The 23,835-nt window shown below is 43.0% G+C and overlaps 1 protein-coding gene across 2 annotated transcripts in view; it reads right to left on the reverse strand.

The window, feature by feature from the left end:
- Positions 1-23,835, reverse strand: part of LOC147688905 (peroxisomal carnitine O-octanoyltransferase-like) — a 553,955-nt gene that overhangs the window by 217,769 nt on the left and 312,351 nt on the right. For both annotated transcript variants that reach the window (XM_086941801.1, XM_086941802.1), the window contains one exon: positions 16,059-16,167. In XM_086941801.1, the coding sequence (XP_086797927.1) occupies positions 16,059-16,167 (109 nt within the window). The remainder of the gene's footprint in view (positions 1-16,058; positions 16,168-23,835) is intronic.

The raw sequence follows: 23,835 nt of genomic DNA on the forward strand, positions 1-23,835 counted from the left end.
GGTTGAATCCATCATCATTCTTTAGCTCGCTTTGCCACCCCAGTTCAGACACAGCTATATGCAAATCAGTCTTGACCCTGTGCCTCATGGGAACAGTCCAGCCCGAACTGCCAAGTCATGTCTTCCCTGGCCCGGAAACAAGCATCCTGGTACCAGTTTCGGGCTAATAGCCCTCTTCAACCAGGCTAGCTTGAATTCAGTGGCAAAGTGAGCAAGGGACCCACGTCTGGACATATCCTGCCTATTTAGGGCGAACAAAGCAAGCACAAGGAGATGATGGACGGAGTGCTGAAACCTTTCAAATACTCACCCCTAGTCACAGATCTGGGATGAATCCATCATCATTCTTTAGCTCACTTTGCCACCCCAGTTCAGACACAGCTATATGCAAATAAGTCTTGACCCTGTGCCTCATGGGAACAGTCCAGCCCAAACTGCCGAGCCATGTCTACCCTGGACCGAAAACAAGCATCCAGGACCGGTTTCTGGCTATCAGCCCTCTTCAGCAAGGCTAGCTTGAATCCTGTGGCAAAGTGAGCAAGGGACCCACATCTGGCCATACCCTGCCAAATTAGGGCGAACAAAGCAAACACAAGGAGATGATGTACAGAGTGCTGAAACTTTTCAAACACTCACACCCAGTTATAGATCTGGATTGAATCCATCATCATTCTTTACCTCACTTTGCCAGCCCAGTTCAGACACAGCTATATGCAAATCAGTCTTGACCCTGTGCCTCATAGGAACAGACTAGGCCGAACTGCCAAGTCATGTCTTCCCTGGAAAAGAAACAAGCATCCTGGGACCGGTTTCGGGCTAACAGCCCTCCTCAGCCAGGCTAGCTTGAATCCAGTGACAAAGTGAGAAAGGGACCCACTTCTGGGCGTACCCTGCCAGCATAGGGCGAACAAAGCAAACACAAGGAGATGATAGACGGAGTGCTGAAACTTTTCAAACGCTCAACCCCAGTCACAGATCTGGGTTGAATCCATCATCATTCTTTACCTCATTTTGCCACCCCAGTTCAGACACAGCTGGCCAGGTCTAAACTGGGGGGCATGGTGAGCAAAAAAACGATGGATTTAACCCAGATCTCTTGACTGGGGGTGAATGCTTTGATTTTTTTTCTGCATTTCATCCATCAATTGTGTTTCTTTTGCTTTCTCGTCCTAAATGCGCGAGGTATGCCCAAACGTGGATCCTGGGCTCACTCTGCCACTGGAATCAAGCTATCCTGATTCTGTCTTTCTCTCAGCTTTATCCGAATTCAACTGAAAATGGCAAACATATTTAATTGTATCATAGTTTGGTGTCACTTTTCATGATAGTCCCTTCACCATAAAACCATTTGCATATACATATCTATATTCTAAAAAAATAATTCTAAAACGTGCTTCAAATTGCTATAAAACAAATACTTCAAATTATATCATTAATGAGAAAAAATATATATACACACACACACGCAAGCACACAAACGGACGCACACAAGAGGGATTCTGAGTTGTCCATCAGCGTGTATTTGTTCCCTCTATGCCTTCAAAATGAACAGAGAAAGAGTATAATAAGTAGCAATCTCTTTGAATATGAATGAATTCTTTCCTTCTGATCCTAAGTTACTTCAAACAATCATATTCATGCTTGGACTTACCTCAGTGGTCATTTTGATCCCCAGTGGGATCTGAAGTTCACAAGGTCTTCCTCCAGACAGAGAGGGTACTAATTGTCCAAAAGGGTGAAAGGAGAGGGGCGTTTTAGGATTGCAATCCACACAAATAAGAAATAAGCACTGGCAAAGTCAATAGCTCTTGTTTATGCAAGAGCCATTGGTTTTGCAAATATTTTTGTGCATTGTTGTATAACAGCTTGCTTGCTGTTCAGCATGGATAATTGTTGGTGGCATAAAGAAGAGTGGAGTCTCATTAAAAGAGAGTGGTGCAGAGTAGAGTGCAGTGTTATGGAGTGGCATAGAGAGTCATGGAGTGGAGTGGAGTGGTGTAGAGTAGAGTTGAGTAGCGTGGAGTGTCAAGGAGTGGGGTAGAGTGGAGTGGCAGAGTGTCGTGGAGTGTCGTGGAGGGAATAGAGTGGAGTAGAGTGTCTGAGTTGAATGCAGTAGAGTTTTGTAAAGTGGCATGGCATAGAGTATTATGGAGTGGAGCAGAGTGGAGTGGTATAGAGGGTTTTGCGTAGAGTGGATTAGAATGGCGCAGCTTGGAGTAAATAGTCTTAGAATGCAGTGGAATAGAGTGGAGTAGTGTAGTAGAGTGGACTGGAGTAGAGTGGAGTGGCACAGAGTGTCAGAGTGGAGTAGCATAGAATGGTGAAGAGTGGCGTAGAAGACTGGAGTGGCGTAGAGTGGAGGAATGGAGTAGTGTGTTGTAGTATAGAGTGGAGTAAAGTGGTATAGAGTGGCATACAAGGAGGAGCATGAAGCATTGTACTGTGGAGTAATGTTGTGCAGTGGCACAGATTTAAGTGGAGTGTTGTAAAGTGGAGTGAAATACAGTGGACGAGAGTGGTATAGAGTGGAGTAGAGTTTAATGGAGTAGAGCATCAAAGTAGAGTGTTGTAGAGTAGACTGAAGTGGCATAAATTACAGTAATGCAGAGCAGATTGGCATAGAGAGTAGTGGCTTAGAGTGAATTGGTTTTGATCAAAGTGGTGTAGAATGCAATTGTGTAGAGAGCAGTGCCATAGAGTAGAATTGCACAGAGTGGTACAGAGTGGAAAGAAGCAGCGTAGATTTCAGTGGCATAGAGTGCAATGGCATAGGGTGGAATGGCACAGGGTGGAGTGGAGTAGGGTGGAGTGGATTAGGGTGAAGTAGACTGGCTTAGAGTGCAGTTGCAAAGAATAGATTGTTTCAGAGTAGAGTACAGTGGTGTACAGTAAAGTTGAGTGGTGAACTATAGAGTGCAGTGGTGTAGAGGGGTGTAGAGTACAGTGACATGAAGTGCTGTCGTGCAGAATAGCATAGAGTTCAGTGGCAGAGAGTGCAGTCTTGCAGAGTAGAGTGTCTCCGAGAGCAGTGGTGTAGAGTGCATTGGCATAGAATGCAGTGGCACAGTGTGTTGCAGAGTAGAGTGCCGTAGAGAGCAGTGCATATTGTATAGTACAGTGGTGCACAGGAAATAAGAGTGGGTTAGAGTGGACTGGCATAGAATAAAGTGGCCTAGAGTGGAGCAGTGTGAAGTGGTGCAGGGTGCAGTGCAGTGGCGGGGAGTGGAGTGATGCAGAGAAGAGTGGCGAAGAGTGAAGTGGTGCAGGGTGCATTGGCATAGAGAGGTGTAGAGTAAAGTGCTGCAGAGTAGAGTGCAATGTTTTACAGTAGAGTGGCATAGAGTTCTGTAACAGAGCGCAGTGTTGCAGAAGACTATCGTAGAGTACAGTGGTGTATAGCAGAGTGGGGTATAGTGCATTGGGGTAGAGTGCAGAGGTAGTGAGTAGCGTCCAGTAGAGAGCAATGGCATATAGTACAGTGGTAATGAGTAGAACTGAGAGGCATAGATGCACAGTACAATGGTGTAGAGAACAGTGGTGTAGAGTGTTTCAGAGTAGAGTATAGTGGCCCAGAGTGCAAGGGTGCAGAGTAGATTACCATAGGGTGCATTGTTGGTGTAGAGTGCATTGGCATAGACTACAGTGGTTAGAGTAGAGAGCAGTGGTGTAGAGTAGATTGTTTCAGAGTAGAGTGAAGTGGCACAGAGTGGTATGGTGCATAGTAGAGTTAAGTGATGTAGAGTAGAGGGGTGCAGAGTAGATTAGAGTTGCATAGAGTGCACTGGCGTAGAGTGCAGTGGAGCTTAGCAGAGTATAGTGGGGTTGAGTGCATTGGCATTGAGTAGAGTGATGCAGAGTAGAGAAGCATAGAGTGAAATGGCATAGAGTGGAATGGTGCAGCGTTGAGTGCAGGGACACAAAGTGCAGTGGCGTAGAGTGGATTGTAGTAATGTGTGAAAATGTCATCACCTAGTGTAATGACTGGTTTTGATGATATTAAAATATTTGTTTCCACCACACTTCACAGTTACCAGAATTGCGATTCTCCTATTACCATGACTAGAGAATCTGGATTTCATTAACGACACGGAGGCTAACATTATGCATACTACTTTTAATGCAGTCTCCAAGCAGCCGCATACATCACAAAGTAAAGTGTTCCAGAATAGAACACAACAAATATACAATAGGCATGAGCCACCAACAATCTGCCTCTTTTAAATGTAGCGAAGAGGAAATAAGTCCCAAACTGTAGTCTTCTAAGTACTTTTCTCAAATCGAAACACAAGATGAAGGACGAAGGAGAGCGAAAAGGAGAACGGAAGTTTAAGCTTCTTGAAATTATCAAACGTTACCTGAAAGAGAAAGAAATGTAAACACTTCCAAAAAGGATAAAAAGTAAAGCACAAAGCAAATACAATTAAATACTAAAAATTAATATTAGAGCGGATAACTATTTTACAATAGTAAGCTTTGAGATAAAGTGAAACATTTTCAATAAAAGGTCAGAGAGAAAATGATATAAAGTAGACCGTAGTCTTCCGAGGGAAGGGATGGGTAGGATAATGTTAGCCTCTCTGTCTTTAATGAAATCCAGATTCTCTAGTCATGGTGATAGGAGAATCGCAATTTTATTACCAGAAAGGAGGCTACATTATGCATGTTGGCAGCGTTGTAAGACTACATCAGACATGTGTTCGATAGTTTTACAGTAATAGCGTGCGAAGGTACTAGCGTTAGGCCTGTCGGAAGCTTTGAGAATATCGTCCAATTTACCACCAGACCAGAAGAATTTACTGGCCATAGCGCCTCTGAGTGAGCTTGGAATTTACTTAAATCAATACTAGCTAAACTCATGACATGCATAACCCATTTGGCAATGGAAGTAGAGGTTATACCTCTATGAGGTTTAACGAAGGATATAAGTCATTGATTTACACCTTGGGCACGAAGATCATTCATTCTGCCATCATATTCTCTCAAATAGTCCACCACACAAAGTTTTGGAAATAATCAAACAGAGGATAAAAAATAGAATCAGACATAGTCTTGGTTCTTCTAATTAGTTCAAATTTGACACCAAACATATTGTAGGATCTGTTGGTGATATCAAGAGCCTTGATGTCAGAAGCTTTTTGACAAGAGATTAAACATAGCAGAGTTGCGAGTTTGATAGACAAAAATTTCCTGTTCAACTGGGAATTATTAGGCCAACTAAAAAAGTGATCGAGAATTAGTTTAACATCCCAAAGAGAATTGTATTTAGGTTTAGGGGGTCTCCTTAAGCGAATACTCTTCATTACTCTACAAACAAAAACATTTTTACCTATGGTTTTAGCGTTGACAAGAACATGGCCAGCAGAAATAGCTGATCTATAGCAGTTGATAGTTCTATAGCTGAGACCCCTCTCAAATTGTTCCACAAGGAAATTTACTACGTTAACAATAGGTGCTTCCAAGGAATCCAAGTTCCTCTCTACCCACCAACATACCCAGTATCTCCATATATTATTGTATCTGTAGTGAGTACCTGGGGCCCAAGATTCTCCGAGGGGCGTTTCAGCTGTTGACAAAAGCCCTGAGATTTCATTGGATCTCCTGACACTCTCCAGGAAAATAGGTTGAAACTCCCGCTCTGAGTTAGGGGGTGATCTTCTCCATTTAGGTTTTTAAGGAGATTCTCTACAAGAGTAATCAAGAAGGGGGGTAGCAAGCTAGTTCTCGAGTGGTTGGGAACCATGCCTGTGAAGGCCATAAAGGGGTTATTAGGACAAGGCAGCATTGATCTTGTCTGACTTTCTGTAGGACTCTCTGTCTGGATCATAGCAAAGGGTGGGAAGGCATATGCCTTGACATCTTTCCAGGGTTGGAGAAAGGCGTTCACTGCCAAAACCCCATGGGTCGGTCATCCAGCTGAAGTAGTTCTGTAATTGGAAAGATAGTCTCCTTGCAAAGAGGTCTATTTCTAGTGGTCCCCAAATTTTGTTGAGACACTGGAAAACTGGAACATTGAGTTTCCAGTCGCTGTGGTCTAAAAGGAACCTCAAGTTCCAATCTGCAGAAATGTTCGATTTGCCTGGGAGGAATTCATCCAAAGATTTTTTGCTAAATTCAAGAGGTCTGCTGATTTTGTGCCTCCCAGACGATTTATATATGCTACAGCCGACATATATGGTCCATCTTTAAGATGACTGATCTGCTGTGGAGAGAATGTTTGAAGCTCATTAATGCGTAAAGACTAGCTGTCAGTTCTAAATAATTTATATGGTGAAAAGATTCCTCTTGCGACCAGATACTGCCCGAAATCTGATTGAGAAGTCAAGCTCCCCAGCTGTAAAGGCTCGCATTTGATTCTAAAATAAATTCTGGAACAGAACTGACGATTGCTTTGGCATTCCAGGTGTCTAGGTTCTCTAGCCACCAGGTAAGTTCTGATTTTGCTTCTTGGTCCAGTATAATGCGATCTCTGATACCAAAGACTTGACCTGAGGGCTCTCGCTTCTACTCCTTGAAGAGCCGGATAGTTTAGGGGTCTAGGGAAGATGGCTTGGATGGAAGAGGGGAGGAGGCCTAGCAGTCTGGCTAGTTCCCTTAGAGTAAGGTCTTTTTCTTTCAAGACATGTCTTATTTCTTTTCTGATCTTGGTTATATTCTTTTAAGGAAGTAAGAGCAGACACTTTGTTGTGTTCACAGTGAAGCCTAGGAATTCCAGTGTTCTGGAGGGAAACAAAATTGATTTCTCTTTGTTTATAATGAAGCCTAAGCTTTCTATAAGGTCCATTACAGTCTTCAGATCTTAGAGTAAGTGAGAATGGTCTTGGAACATTATAGGGATGTCGTCTAGGTATAAGATCAGGCGAATACCTCTTGCTCTCAAGGATAGGGTGATTACTCTTATGACCTTGATGAAGAACCAAGGAGCAGAGGAAAGGCCGAATGGTAGAGCCTGAAACTGGTACAGGTGGTTTTTCCACCTGAACTGAAGGAAGGGTTGATGGGTTTTGACCAGCGGGATGGTAAAGTATGCATCTTTTAGGAATAGTTTGACTAGCCAATATCCCTTTAAAAGCAGATCCCTCAGGAGATGGATGCCTTCCATCTTGAAATGCCTGTAGACCAGGTACTTGTTCAATTCCCTCAAATTTATAACGGGTCTCCAGCCCTTGTCCTTTTCTATGAGAAAGGGTGTACTTAAGAAGGTTAACATTTCTAATGGGTCTTCTATTATTGCTCCTTTCTGAAGCATAGAGGATATTTCTTCCTCTATTATTTTTTATTGATCTAAAGGGAGTGGTATATCTTTGGGGAAAAAAGAATGTAAAGGTGTCTCTACAAAGTCTATCTTGAAGCCCTTGACGGTGTTCAGAGCCAAGGGGCCTTGAGTGATTAACCTCCAATTCTGATAGAAAAATCTGAGACTGCCTCCCACCTTTTGGGGGAAGAAGGAGTAGAAAGAAGAGGTAAAGTACTCAGTCTAGGAGTTGATGCTGCTGCTTGATCCACAAGATCTAAAGCCTCTGTTACAGGTGCCTCTCCCTCTCTAGGGAAAGAATTGAGGGTTGGGATCCTCTTCCATATTCATGAAATATTGAGAAGGGCCTTTGGTTGAAGCGGCCGGAAGAAAGGCCCATTCTTCCAGTCTGTTCAAAAATGTTAGGATTAAAGACTCTCTTCATGTTCTGTTGTGCCTTATTCAGGGCTGTAAACGTGGAAACATACTTTCCCAATGACTTAATCAGATATTCGCCGAAGAGTAATCCTTTGGGGTTCTTAGAGGGTTCCCTCTCAGCTATATCACTCAGCTTAGGGTTCATTTTGGTTAATACAACTCTCCTTTTTTTGGCATTGAGGCTGGCTTTGGCGTTGCCCAGGAGTATCAATGCTCTTTGGCTTCAACCCCTGATTAAATCCATGTCTGGTGCTGTGCCACTAATGTGGCTTTCCTCAGCCGTGTCAATGATTCTGGCAAGTGGACCCAAGACATCGAGGAGACGGTCTTGGCATCCTTTGAGGGATCTTTCCATTCCCTTTCTCGGGTCTCTGCCGAGCTTAAAGAGGAATTTAATTAATTCCGGGTCAAGGTTAGGGGTTTGGCATGTTTAGTCCTCTATTGAGGATCTAGGGCATTCACCTTTGAGGATTCTGCGTGTATCGCTTTCCAAAAGATTCCTTAACCATTTCTTTATAAATTTGCCCACATGTTCCTGTGGCCACCACTCCGAGCTTCTCTGTGTTTAAGGTTAAGTGGGGAGAACATTTCCTCTCCCAGAGGGTTGAGAATGCAGTCTTCAGAGGTGGATGGGAGTTCCTCCTCTGTTGGCTGTAAAACTATTGGTCGTCATTATCGTCCAAGTCAAGGACGTTTTCATCAAGGATATCTAAAGCCTCATCATCCTAAAAAACGTTATCTACCATTTCATTTTGAGCACCAAGATGTTTTGTGCCGCTAGGGACACCCAGATTTTTTGTGCTACTAAGGACACCATGGTATGTCGTGCCGCTAAGGACACCCAAGGAGTTTGAGGTGCCAGGGCCTCCATTAATTGTTGAGATGCTAAGACCTCCTGAGTTACACAAGGTGCTAGGACCTCCCAATGTGCATCTGGGGGTAGGATAATCAATATTCTTGCTTTTCTGTTGTCTCTTCCCCCTTATTTGAGTGAGGTCATCGGAGGAGTGGGCGTCTTGAATACCTGAAATCTCGTACTCCTCAGTAGGGAGGGTCCCAAGCATGCAGGACCTCATTGTGGATGTTTTTTTAAAGGCTTCATTGTCCATACTAGAGAAGGGGGCAATAGCATCATCTGAATCAATATCAGACATTATGTGAATAAAAAGCTCTTAATTTGTTGTAAAACAGGAATACAGGATTAACCAATTTTTTTTTGGGGAAGTAAGAAATATAATTTTAAATGGCCCCTTTAACCTTTTATATATATATATATATATATATATATATATATATATATATATATATATATACTAAAAAAAACAATCAATTCTTTTAAAAAAAAACCATCCATTTACACACTTATTTAACCATTTATTCTTCCATCGTCCTTTACAAATACATATATAAAACATATTTATTTTTCATAAAGACACACATTCACTGGATGGTGTCATCAGTGATGTCATGAGTGATGTCACTGACCATGTCATGAGTGATGTAATATGTGACGTCATCAGCAGTGCATTGCAGGCGCGCAAGTTATAGTGAGTCCAACTAACTATAACGTGGAATTTCATTGGTTTTATGTCAGTCAAATTTCCAGCTAACTATAACTGATGTGAAACCTATGGTTTTTTTAGTGAATTTAATAGGTTTTTAAAATGCTAATTCCTAACTATAACTGGTGTGAAACCTATGGTTTTTTAAGTGAATTTCATTGGTTTTTTAAATGCTAATTCCTAACTATAACTGGTGTGAAAACCTATGGTTTTTTCAGTGAATTTTTTTAAATGCTAATTCCTAACTATAAGTCTCACTTTATAAATAAGACTGTTAGCACTCTAGTTGTTCTTTAGAACACTCTGGTACATTCTGTCATTGGGCTACAGTTGGGCTACATCTAGCTGATATTTGGGCTACATTTGTATTTTTTGGTCTCTGGTGGCCATCTTTGGGCTACATTGGGCTACATTGGGCTACATTTGGGCTACATTTTGGCTCTAACATATATAAAGCCCAATGTAGCACAATACATATTTTTCAAAAGTTAATTTTTGTAAAAACCACTTCAGAATAGGGCTACCTGTCCCTACAATTATCCAATTTTTTTTGTTTTTTGTTTTTGGAGCGCTCCTGGTGCGCGCCCCGTGGAGCGCCTGGGAAAGCGTACTTCTATAAAGCGCCCCGGGGTGAGCTCCGGGGAGCGTCCCGTGAGCACCAATATCGCGAACGAAAACATGATCGTGACGTATCGCGTAGCCGCGTCCGCGTGATACGCGCGGCGTAAGCGCATCCGGAAGTACTCGTGCGAATACGATTGCGCAACGTAAACATCCGACGCGCTTATGCTACGTGACCCGGGGCGCCCCGGGGCGCGTAGCGTAAGCGCATCGGGTCATGTGACCTGAAAATAACACTTTTCATTGGTTCATAACAGTTTTGGTTTCATAATGATGAAGCCCCTGGTCTTGTGACCTGAAAATAACACTTCTCATTGGTTCAGGACAGTTTTTTTCCAAATGATGAAAGACCCCACCTTTTTTCCTTATTCTGACTTTATCCTTTGACTGAGGAAGACCGGTTTGTACATCTCTGTACCTTTTTGATCTTTATAATGGCTTCAGTAGCAGCAGCAGCTGGTGCATCTGCCTCACCACCACCACCACCAACAGGACCAGCTCAAGATTATATTGGTGGTCAAGAAGAGGAGGAGGAGGAAGAGGAAGAGGAGGAGGGGAGGAGAAGATGGCTGCCTGAAGAAAATACCCCATACAAGCCCAAGCCACACATTGTATGGGAGTTTTTTTCACTCCCAGAGGGCAAGAAAAAAGTGAATGCGGCCAAGGTAACTTGCCTAATCTGCAATGAAGAACTCTCAAGGGGCAACCCAAACAAAAAATATTCATTTGGTAACTATACCATGATTCGTCATATGACCCGAAAGCACCCGAAAGCACCCTAACAACTATTCTCGTGCAGAGCTCAGGGAACTGGCCAGTAACCTCCCCCAGTCTTCAAGGACCACCTCCCAAAGAAACAAACCCACTTCATCGGGACCAGAAACATCAGAGATGATGCCTTGTATTCAGCCAAGATTTGCTGATTTTAAAATCACTTGTTCTGCATGTGGCAAGCCTATCGCCTATGGTGAAAAAAGCGTAAAACTCATCGTCCTTGCAGGTGATAATCACAAGTGCCCCAAAAAGAAGTAATTTTTTGGGTTTTTTGTTTTTTTGCTCCAGTTGAGCCAGTTTCAATTCCCTTTTTTTGTTTCTCCCCCTAAAAAAATACAAAAAAAATACAAAATAGTTCATAAAAGCCAAAAAAAGTACAAAATGTTCAAAATATATATATATATATAAAACAACAAAAAGAAGAAAAAAAAAGTTCTTTTTAGAACTACCTCCAATTTCTAAAAAAAGGCTTAATTTTTTTAAAACTCTGTCATTCTTTTTTCCTCATAGTACGCTCCCCAGGCCGCTCCCCGGTGCGCGTACCGGGCGCTCCCCCCGCGCAAAACGAAAAAAAATAAAATATTTTAAATGCCCCGCGGGGCCCTTTTATAGCCCCCACATCAAACCTAGGGGGTCAAAGGGGGTCTATCCCTGACGCCTTATGGTCATTTCCCCCTTTGTTTTAGCCGCCTCTTGTGTCTCGATTTGACCGAGACACAAGATGGCGGCCGCTCCGTACTGTTTCGAATGTTTACAGACACCCGAGAGCCAATCAGCTTTCCGTGCGCACCTCGCGTGGCGCACCCGGAGCGCTCCCCTGGGCGCGTACCGGGGCGCTGCTATAGATATATATATTTTTTTTAACTTAAATTTCTCAAAATCCACTGGAGCACATATCTTGAGACATAGCAAAGGCACATCGGGCTACCAGTCCCTACAATTTTGCCAAATTTGGTTGAAATCCATTCAGCTGTTCGGGCTAAAAGTGAAATCGACCGCCCTATGGAAATTAACATGGGGAAAATGCGTTTTGAGACCCCCCTTTTATCTCTGCCCCCGCTTGACGAATCCCCCCCAAACTTTCAGGGAAGGACCGGAACGCCGCAAGGCCATTTTGAGGAAATTTTCAGTCAGATTCGTCAACCGGCGCCAAAGTTATTCCAAATAGAATTTTGAGATTTAACATTGAAAAAAAACCTAACTATAACTACCTACTGGCGACCGCCAGTAGGTAATATATATATATATATATATATATATATATATATATATATATATATATATATATATATATATCATCACGCTCTTGCTTGTACCAACAGGCGGGAGGAACGCGTGCACGGTCACGGGCCTCAAGCTGCAGCCCAGTTTCAATCCGTGATCTAGAAGCTGCCTGCTTGCCACATCCGTTTAGCAGCCCCAGACACCACTGCCTGACGCGTTTCGATAAGTCTTCATCAGAGGCTTTGGGTGAAGGAGAAAGACACGCATATGCAGGTACTGCAGTTATGAGCTTTATTATTGGCGAGCTGTGGATCAGCTGACTGCGCATTGATTGCTGGTACCTGCAGTCCTGAGGAATATGGATATCTCCTCTGCATGTGCGTGGGTAAATGTTCTGCTGGCAATTTCGGCCCCCCAGTGGGCCCCGGCAAACAGGTGGGTTCTGCATTCAGTGTCCGTGAATCCACATGGAGGGGGGTACTGGATGCACTCCCCTGTGGCCCCCAGGTATCAAGGGGTGGTTCGCTCCCAGCGGCAAGGCGGCCGCTAAAACATCACGCTCTTGCTTGTACCAACAGGCGGGAGGAACGCGTGCACGGTCACGGGCCTCAAGCTGCAGCCCAGTTTCAATCCGTGATCTAGAAGCTGCCTGCTTGCCACATCCGTTTAGCAGCCCCAGACACCACTGCCTGACGCGTTTCGATAAGTCTTCATCAGAGGCTTTGGGTGAAGGAGAAAGACACGCATATGCAGGTACTGCAGTTATGAGCTTTATTATTGGCGAGCTGTGGATCAGCTGACTGCGCATTGATTGCTGGTACCTGCAGTCCTGAGGAATATGGATATCTCCTCTGCATGTGCGTGGGTAAATGTTCTGCTGGCAATTTCGGCCCCCCAGTGGGCCCCGGCAAACAGGTGGGTTCTGCATTCAGTGTCCGTGAATCCACATGGAGGGGGGTACTGGATGCACTCCCCTGTGGCCCCCAGGTATCAAGGGGTGGTTCGCTCCCAGCGGCAAGGCGGCCGCTAAAACATCACGCTCTTGCTTGTACCAACAGGCGGGAGGAACGCGTGCACGGTCACGGGCCTCAAGCTGCAGCCCAGTTTCAATCCGTGATCTAGAAGCTGCCTGCTTGCCACATCCGTTTAGCAGCCCCAGACACCACTGCCTGACGCGTTTCAATAAGTCTTCATCAGAGGCTTTGGGTGAAGGAGAAAGACACGCATATGCAGGTACTGCAGTTATGAGCTTTATTATTGGCGAGCTGTGGATCAGCTGACTGCGCATTGATTGCTGGTACCTGCAGTCCTGAGGAATATGGATATCTCCTCTGCATGTGCGTGGGTAAATGTTCTGCTGGCAATTTCGGCCCCCCAGTGGGCCCCGGCAAACAGGTGGGTTCTGCATTCAGTGTCCGTGAATCCACATGGAGGGGGGTACTGGATGCACTCCCCTGTGGCCCCCAGGTATCAAGGGGTGGTTCGCTCCCAGCGGCAAGGCGGCCGCTAAAACATCACGCTCTTGCTTGTACCAACAGGCGGGAGGAACGCGTGCACGGTCACGGGCCTCAAGCTGCAGCCCAGTTTCAATCCGTGATCTAGAAGCTGCCTGCTTGCCACATCCGTTTAGCAGCCCCAGACACCACTGCCTGACGCGTTTCGATAAGTCTTCATCAGAGGCTTTGGGTGAAGGAGAAAGACACGCATATGCAGGTACTGCAGTTATGAGCTTTATTATTGGCGAGCTGTGGATCAGCTGACTGCGCATTGATTGCTGGTACCTGCAGTCCTGAGGAATATGGATATCTCCTCTGCATGTGCGTGGGTAAATGTTCTGCTGGCAATTTCGGCCCCCCAGTGGGCCCCGGCAAACAGGTGGGTTCTGCATTCAGTGTCCGTGAATCCACATGGAGGGGGGTACTGGATGCACTCCCCTGTGGCCCCCAGGTATCAAGGGGTGGTTCGCTCCCAGCGGCAAGGCGGCCGCTAAAACATCACGCTCTTGCTTGTACCCCCCCAAACTTTCAGGGAAGGACCGGAACGCCGCAAGGCCATTATGAGGAAATTTTCAGTCAGATTCGTCAACCGGCGCCAAAGTTATTCCAAATAGAATTTTGAGATTTAACATTGAAAAAAAACCTAACTATAACTACCTACTGGCGACCGCCAGTAGGTAATATATATATATATATATATATATATATATATATATATATATATATATATATATATATATATTTTTCAATTGGGAAAGAAGGAATACATAGTGGGCTGGAGCCCTCTTTTTTATAATAAGGAGGTGTTAAATATTGGCAAAGGAATAATATTTCAAACTTGCGCTTGAGATGAGGGTGGCAGCAGCTGATCGCAAAGTCACAGTGAGTAACTGACAATCTTGTGCCTGGGCGAACAGCTGCTGCCAGTTTCTATAGAGATCGCCTGGCTCAGGCTTTGTATGAAGCCCAAACGAGAGGAGTGTTAAGAGGAAAGGCCCCTGGCTACGTGCTCACGGTGCGCAGCCGCTGCCAAGGGGTTCTCTTCTAACTTGTTTCGTACACGCTATGAAGGGAGCCTGTGCTCCAATGCCTTTTTCTCTGTTTTCAAGCGAGTGGGGCACATGGGGCGTAATAAAGGAAGGATCGTTAAGGACCGGAAAGGGAGCGGGATCGGGTAAGAAAACCCGAGCGCTCATAATGATTCTTTGGTTTTTAGTGAAAAACAGTGGCACCTGAAAGTGAAAGGTTATTAGTGTATATTTAGCAAACAAGGCAAACAAGGTGATAATGGGTAATTAGGGTGAGCTAATAAATGAGAAAAGGGAAGAAGAGCTCCAATGCTAAAAGAGGGGGTAGGGAGGTGAGATCTCCGTAAATTAGAGATCAGTATAGAAGTAGGTGTAAGGGGTGTGGGGAGGAGCCCACTAACAATAGGATGAAAGGATATTAAGATAAGAGATAATTAATAAGATAAGAGTTAAAAAGTTTGAACTTATCTGCTCGGAGCTGCATTTAAAAGAGGCAGATTGTTGGTGGCTCATGCCTATTGTATATTTGTTGTATTCTATTCTGGAACACTTTACTTTGTTATTTATGCGTCTGCTTGGAGACTGCATTAAAAGTATTATGCATAATGTAGCCTACGTTCTTGTAATGAAATTATACCCAGTAGCAAGCATGATTGTCACATAAATCCTCACACTTTGAAGTCAGAGAAATAAAAGTAAACACTAAGCCCCCTTGGAAGACATAGACTGGCATTTGACCTCTTTTTGAATGCACAGCAAATTATGACATGAAAATAAGATGAGTTGAAGGCCTCTTCACAGAATGGTAACCCTCAGAAAGATACTGTAAATGAGGTTTGGCAAACGGAAGAGACAAACTCAAGCTGGACAGCCCACAACAAATAAAACCAGCAAACATAAAGCAAGAAAATGTGAGTGACAAACTAAATGCCAATGGTAAGCAACAGGCAGAATGCATTGCCAGGGAAGGTTTTCAAATGTCCCCATATGTCGTTAGCAAACCAGACAGCTGTGCTGTCTTGTAGGCTTCGACATAAAAATGGACCCTCAACCATGCCAACACTACAAACTTGTGCAGAGATTCAAATGATGGATACAGAACGGTCTTTGAAATGTTTATTTTTTCACCCCCTACGGTCTATAATTTATTTGAAGATCTAATATTGGTGTAGCATGCCCCACCCTTGTAGAGGAGGCACAACACTACCATACTGCAACCTTTATTTTTACAAGGTTCTCAACATTAGTGGAGACCACAAAGTCCATAATCTCACCATTTCATTAAATTCAAAATGTAGAAGCTAATTTTTGTTTGCCCTAAAAGGGATTTGTATAAAAATACGAATGCTATGAGGGTGCAGATCTAATGCACCTGATGAAACTAACTTTCATGGTCAAATAAGTCAATAAAAATAACAACAATTTAAATAACTTAGAAACATAGACACTATGCACTAATGTTTCCTTTAAAAAGCCCCTTATAGTAATCTTTTGATCATGCACCCGAATCACATGCCTGAATGGAAGAGAAAGGGTGCCCTTTCTGTTTTATTGGGCTGTTAGGTGGACAATGCTACCTCTGCACACAGTAATGTTTCTGCGGTTCTGAGGCAACAGTTAATATTAATGTAAATGTACTGGCAAAACACTCATGATAAGGAACTGTGGGTGCAGCTTGAACAACCTGCGAAGTTCTGGAGGCGTGAGGAAGGATCCTTCATACAGGGCATCAAAGGAGAACTGTCGGCCCCGGCACATGACGACGAAATGTGATGGGCTGCTTCCTTCCCTCTCTGCAAGGAATAGAGGAAATGTAATTAAGCCATAGTGCCATATAGCAAGTTACAGCATTTACAACAGTTTGCACATTTTTTACATTTTGATTCCTGGCTCTAATGCAACCCAGGTGCAATGCGGAGTAAGTCATACGAATACACAAAATACATGTAAATGCATGAAATGACTGAAAACATTACATAGGCCTTTCTATTTGGTGGAAACATCAAAGGCTCAATTATCTGTGGGTGTGGCCTGATAAGGCAGGATAGTGGACATGTTGAGCTAGGGTTCTAGCAAGCAATCCCAGACTAATTTTTAATGAACCTGTTAATGAACCTGTTGCTGCACTGCTCCAGCAATCCCACAAGCATAATTGTGCATCTGAAGCAGTCCTGAATCCATGGCTTTTTTCTGTCGCTGCTTCCCTGAGAGAATGACACTTCATGGCACCTTCATGGCGTCCACCAAGCCGCAGTGAAGGACAGAGCAAGCACTACAGCAGAACTTGCCTAGACAAGAAAAGCGCTGTTGGGTGGAGGGCAGCTGAGGGCCCTTTGCCTGCGAGAACTGACTGCCTGAGCTCAGGACATGAGTGAGACACAGGATTCTAGACACATCATTCAGACCTCATGTATAGCGGTGGCCCTTGGGTGCAGGGAGTGGCTTGTAAAGGGAGTAATATGGGTCATGCGCAGAACCGAAATCCAAACTAGGCATATCACTGCGGTGTGAGGTGCCATGACTGAGATACACTGTGGCACCCCTAGCGCGTTTTGGAGGCCAGTGGCTAGAGATCAGAAAGGGACACATTTGTTGGTGTTGTGGTAGTTGTGCTATCCTCCCTACTTGCCCAAATAGTGGTAAGACACGCCCTATCCACCTATCACTATCCAACTATTCCTTTCTGCACAGTAAGGCTGGGGCCAATGAAGGCTGCCTGTGCACCCCTGCCTCGCAATTTTAGTAGTGATTTGGAATATGATGATGGGCACTTTAAGCAGTAGCAGTTGGAGGCCACAGAGGGGGATAATCCGATGTTCACAACATATTTTCAGGGTGAGCTCCTGAATATGCAGCCCACTCTTGTACTCACTGATCTACAGTTTGAAGCTCTAGACCTGAAACCTGCAGTGCCCGTGTGCACATGCTGGGAGGATATGCAGTCAGGACGCATTGACTTAAGCAGCATTTGGTTGGCTCAGACAATTCTGTTCTGCACTACATGCCGGGTGAAGGCACATTTCAAGGGACAGAGCTGATGAAGCAGCACATGGTGTAAGCCCGGCACACAAACAGCTGAATAATATAGTGTCCTTAGTGCTTGCAAATATCAATGGCAGCCTGAGTGAGTAATGTCAGATCGGGGGTGGAGAGGTGCATCAATGCTTGTCCAGTGGCCTTCATATACTGTGGGCACTCCAAGTCCATAATAGTGGCAAAGAGTCAACATGGTGCGTGACAAAGGAAGAAACTTGTTCCATCAGGGCTGACTGGACAGTTCAGCCATTATCACCCAGCCAGCCGAAAAGTTGGGGCTGCTAGAGATATGGCGCAGCCTGGCAAAGTCGCAGGGGCCACCTTCTCCATGGACATGATAAAGAATGTAAGTGCCACTTGCACTTCCCTTGAAGGAAGAAAAGGTTAGGTTGAGGTGGGCTTGGTAAAATGACAGCTCTCAATCATGACACAGTCACAGAAGTCATGGGGTGCATCTATGAAACAGAAGACACACCACAGGATACAAAATGACTGTTACCCAGGACTCTTGAAGAGAGGATTTAAGATGCAGAGGATCTAGCAGGGTGCAACAACTTCCACATTGTGGGAATCATGGAGGGAGTGTAAGGCACAGGTTGTCAGCCTACTCTGCAGTATAGAGCACCCAACTCTTTACTGCAAGTAGTAGTGCAAATAGGAAGTGAAATTAACATAAGATGTGAATAAAAATAGTAACAAATAAATGAGCCAAGAAAAAGTATAAATATGCTAGATGAATGTTGCGTCATATACTAATTTTTGTACCAGTAAAAACTGGGCAAATGTTTCACACAGTTTAAGAAAGCAAAGTACCGTTGTGGTTTGCTGTCTGTGAACCCAAACAAGTTTGGTTAGAATGTTATTAATAATTAGTACTATCAATAACAAAAGGGGGAGAGAGAGAAATGAAGGGTGGATTCCTTCTCCCAGACAATATAAATAAACAACAAAAATCCACCTGTTCAGGGAGTGTGTTCCCTACTGTGGTGGAGAGCACATAGTGTTTTTAAATACCCCTCACACACCAAAAGGACCCTTGGTATCATGCTTCATCTTTGGGTTCTTCGCCCCCCTCTACGGGATGCGGCATGCTGCGACCTACGACTACGTGGGAGCACTGATTATAAAGACTATGCGTGGTGCGTGTGAGGGTTTTTGTGTGAGTACGTGGTAGAGTAATGTAAGTGAGTGAATGTTTAAAAAGGGCCTGGCTCGTAGGGTAAGTGAAAAGTAATTTTAATGAGCCCCCGGGCTGGTACTATTAAAAAGGTGCAGGACGAGGTGGTTTTATGTGATATTAAGCACATCACCTCTTGGGTGCGTCGACATGTTTCGGAGATCAACTCCTTCTTCAGGACAGGGTGCACCACACCCCACCTTACTCACGTTTTTCAAAGTAAATAAGTGTATTTACCAAGAGAGTGGAGATGTAGATCTATAATGTACCTACAGATTTAAATGGAGTTCTCTGCCAATATGCAAATAACCTGAAAAGAAAAAACAAAGGAAGAAAAGACTGCAATGCAGTACTCCACTCCTTATCATCATACATGGTACAGTGACCTGTAACAAAATCAATGTATATATATATATATATATATATATATATTACCTACTGGCGGTCGCCAGTAGGTATATATAGTTAGGATTTTTTCTCTATGGGATTTTTGAAAATTCTATGTCTAATAACTTTGGCGTTTGTGGACGGAATTGGCTGAAATATTCAGGAAAATGGAGCATTTTGTTTCTGAGCAGCCCCTGACAATTTGGGGGGGTTTCATCAAGGGGGGGGCGAGAAAAAAGGGGGGTCCCAAAACGCGTTTTTCCCATGTTAATTTCCATAGGGCGGTTGGCCTCACTTTTAGCTCGAACGGCTGAATGGATTTGCACGAAACTTGGCAAAATTGTAGGGACTGTTAGCCCGATGTGCCTTTGCTAGGTCTCAATATATGTGCTCCAGTGCATTTTGAGTAATTTAGGTTCAAAAAAAGATACATATCTGGGCGGAGCCTAACCACACATCCGATCTGATTGGCTGTCAGCACTTCATCCAAGAAGTGTTGGCAGCCATCTTGGGACAAATATACATGATAGCACCTCATTAAAAAGCATTGTAGTTAATAGAGGGTTTTAGGACTTTAGTTACATTATAAATCAATTGTTGATGGTACCATACTCGTTTTAGGAATTGTGGTGGGTTCTAAGGTGATTTTACCATGTGAAAAAACCTTCTGCTGTGATATCATGAATATTGTTTGAAAGAAAACTAATATCTCATGATTTTCCCACAGTGGTTTGGAAGGGGATCTATAAGCTAAACTGAAAGCATATTTTCTGTAAATTCACATTATCTTTCTCAGTCATGTGAAAATGAAGTCTGACATTCTCAGTAAAACATGTACATCCAACAAGGACAGAGACTGTCAGTTGATTCCTTTGTGTTCTACTGCAGCCTCCTAGAGTGTTCTAAAGAACAACTAGAGCGCTAACAGTCCTACTTATTACAAAGGTATGGCACACCTGAAGCCATCTTGATTGGAATAAAGTGGTAACTCTTAAAACATTTAATTTAAAAAGAAACAACATGAGGGGGTATATTTTGCCATAGAAAGTATGATTAGTGCTGCAGAATGAAAAATTAGGGCACATTTTGAGTGACTTCTCAAATCCTTTTCTATTTCATTAAAACATTCTGACATGCAGTCTCCCAAAATGGCCACCAGAGACAAAAGAGCCCAAATGTAGCCCAAATATCACCCAGATGTAGCCCATGTATAGCCCAATGACAGAATGTCCCAGAGTGTTCTAAAGAACAACTAGAGCGCCAACAGTCCTACTTATTACAAAGGTATAGCACACCTGGAGCCATCGTGATGGGAATAAAGTGGTAACTCTTAAAACATTTAATTTAAAAAGGAACAAAATGAGGGGGTATATTATGCAATAGAAGGTATTATTAGTGCTGCAGAAAGAAAAATTAGGGCACATTTTGAGTGACTTTTCAAATCCTCTTCTATTTCATTAAAAAATTCTGACATGCAGTCTCCCAAAATGGCCACCAGAGACAAAAGAGCCCAAATGTAGCCCAAATATCACCCAGATGTAGCCCAAGTATAGCCCAATGACAGAATGTCCCAGAGTGTTCTAAAGAACAACTAGAGCGCTAACAGTCCTACTTATTACAAAGGTATGGCACACCTGAAGCCATCTTGATTGGAATAAAGTGGTAACTCTTAAAACATTTAATTTAAAAAGGAACAAAATGAGGGGGTATATTTTGCCATATGAATTATGATTAGTGCTGCAGAAAGAAAAATTAGGGCACATTTTGAGCGACTTCTCAAACCCTCTTCAATTTCATTAAAAAATTCTGACATACAGTCTCCCAAGATGGCCACCAGAGACAAAAGAGCCTAAATGTAGCCCAAATATCACCCAGATGTACCCCAAGTATAGCCCAATGACAGAATGTCCCAGAGTGTTCTAAAGAACAACTAGAGCGCTAACAGTCTTACTTATGACAAAAGTATGGCACACCAGAAGCCATCTTGATTGGAATGAAGTGGTAAGTCTGAAAACACTCAATTTAAAAAGGAACAACATGAGGGGGTTAATTTTGCCATAGAAAGTATGATTAGTGCTTCAGAAAGAAAAATTAGGGATCATTTTGAGTGACTTCTCAAATCCTCTTCTATTTCATTAAAAAAATTCTGACATGCAGACTGAAACATGCACTTTGAATACCAGCAGCAGACGTCCCTGGTGAGCAGTAGCTTTACTACAGTGATCTAATGTGCAACTAGAGTGCTAACATTCAGAATTTATGGCAAATGTGTGACACATCTGAATGCCTTCTTGATGGAACCAAAGTAAACAAGCATTGAAAATGCAATAGATCTCGCCCTTGTTTAAGTTAAAGCCATTCTGTTTGTAATGAGGTGGCTTTTTAGCTTTGCTTTTATTAGTGTTTTTTCAACTTTCATGTAAATACCATGCATCTGTATGCATATAAGTATAAGTATGCATGCATTTATGTTTGTATTTATATAGATATACAGATGATATATGTTTATATATGTATGTATATATATATATTCACTGAAAAAACCATAGGCTATAGACCATATATAGTTAGGAATTAGCATTTACAAAACCTTGAAAATTCACTGAAAAAACCATAGGTTATAGACCATATATAGTTAGGAATTAGCATTTACAAAAACTTGAAAATTCACTGAAAAAACCATAGGTTATAGACCATATATAGTTAGGAATTCGCATTTACAAAACCTTATTTTACTCACACAAAACCATTGAAATTCCATATATAGTTAGTTGCACTAACTATATATCGCGCACCCGCAATCCACTGCTAATGATGTCACATATTACATCATTCATGACATGGTCAGTGACATCACTGATGACATCACTGATGACATCTCAAATGACATCACTGATGACATCACTGATGACAACATCCAGTGACTGTATGTTTCTGTAAAGTTAAAATATGTCTTACATATTGAAGAATGAGTGGATGTATAAGTGTCTGGATGAAGGATTTAGTAGGTGCATGACTGACTGTATGAGTGAGTGATTAAATGTGTCTCACTGAGTGCATGGGTTAGTGACTAAACTGTCTTAATTTGTGCATCATTATGTCTGTTGTTCTGTAAACTGTTGCATGTGTTGATAAGTAGCTATATGAGTAACTATATGGGTTATTGATTGGTTGCCCAAGTATTTGTATGGGAGACTGAGTGTGTGTGTGGGTGGCTGGGAGGTGTATGACTCTGTGCATAGATGTGTGAGCAGTTGATTCACTAGATGTATGGTTTCAAAAGTGCATGTGGAAACAGCTGTATGGGCGGTTGACTGTGTGCATGAGTGTATTGGTGAGTGAATGGATATCTCAGTGCTACATGTCAAAGTAAGTACATATGTAAAACACAGTACATGTGAGAGTTGACATATATAAATAACTGTGCATAAGAGCCAGTGAATATGTGAGTGGCTGTATGGATCATTGTGAACTTGTATCAGGGATTGTATAAGAGAGTAAATATGTGTTAGTATATGTTTGAATAAGTAAAGTTTGTATAACTGTATAGTTGAGGAAATGGAGGTGTGATTGATTCTTTGCATGACTGACTAGGTGTGTGAGTAACTCCATGGATGAGTGACAGTCTGTGAGTGTCTGTTTACACTGATTGTATCTAAGGTTATATTAGAGTCTGAAGAGGTTCATCGTATTATCACATGAATGATATCATCAGTGATGTGATCAGTAATGTCAAATGAGATGTCATCAGTGATGTCATCAGTGATGTCATTTGAGATGTCATCAGTGATGTCATTTGGGATGTCATCAGTGATGTCATCAGTGATGTCACTGACCATGTCATGAATGATGTAATATGTGACATCATCAGCAGTGGATTGCGGGTGCGCGATATATAGTTAGTGCAACTAACTATATATGGAATTTCAATGGTTTTGTGTGAGTAAAATAAGGTTTTGTAAATGCGAATTCCTAACTATATATGGTCTATAACCTATGGTTTTTTCAGTGAATATATATATATATATGTTCGTCACGCTTCATTTTCCAACGAAAGAATAGACAGCACTCCAAGTCTTTCATCCAAGAAAATAATTTTATTTGGCAGATCCCCTGCCCCCTCGAAAAACGCGTTTCGCAAAAAAATATATATATTACCTACTGGCGGTCGCCAGTAGGTAGTTATAGTTAGGATTTTTTTCAATGTTAAATCTCAAAATTCTATTTGGAATAACTTTGGTGCCGGTTGACGAATCTGCCTGAAAATTTCCTCAAAATGGCCTAGTTGAGCTCCGGTCCTTCCCTGAAAGTTTGGGGGGGATGCGTCAAGCGGGGGCTGAGATAAAAGGGGGGTCCTAAAACGGGTTTTCCCCATGTTAATTTCCATAGGGCGGTCGACCTCACTTTTAGCCCGAACGGCTGAATGGATTTACACCAAATTTGGCAAAATTGTAGGGACTGGTAGCCCGATGTGCCTTTGCTATGTCTCAAGATATGTGCTCCAGTGGATTTTGAGTAATTTAGGTTCAAAAAAATATATATATCTATGACAGCGCCTCAGTACGCGCACCGGGCGCGCCACGCGACTTGCGCGCAGAAAGCTGATTGGTTCTTGGTTGTCTGTAAACATTCGAAACAGTCCGGAGCGGCCGCCATCTTGTGTCTCGGTAGGATGGAGACACAAGAGGTGGCCAAAACAAAGGGGGAGTTGACCATAAGGGGGCAGAGTAGACCCTCCCTGACCCCCTAGGTTTGATGTAGTGGGGAGCGCCCGGTACGCGCACCGGGGAGTGCACCGGGAAGCGCACAACAGAGAAAAAAGAATGCCAGAGTTTAAAAATTTTTGGCAATATTTTATAAA

The sequence above is a fragment of the Lissotriton vulgaris genome, chromosome 10 (assembly GCF_964263255.1).
Source record: "Lissotriton vulgaris chromosome 10, aLisVul1.2, whole genome shotgun sequence".
NCBI lineage: Eukaryota > Metazoa > Chordata > Amphibia > Caudata > Salamandridae > Lissotriton > Lissotriton vulgaris.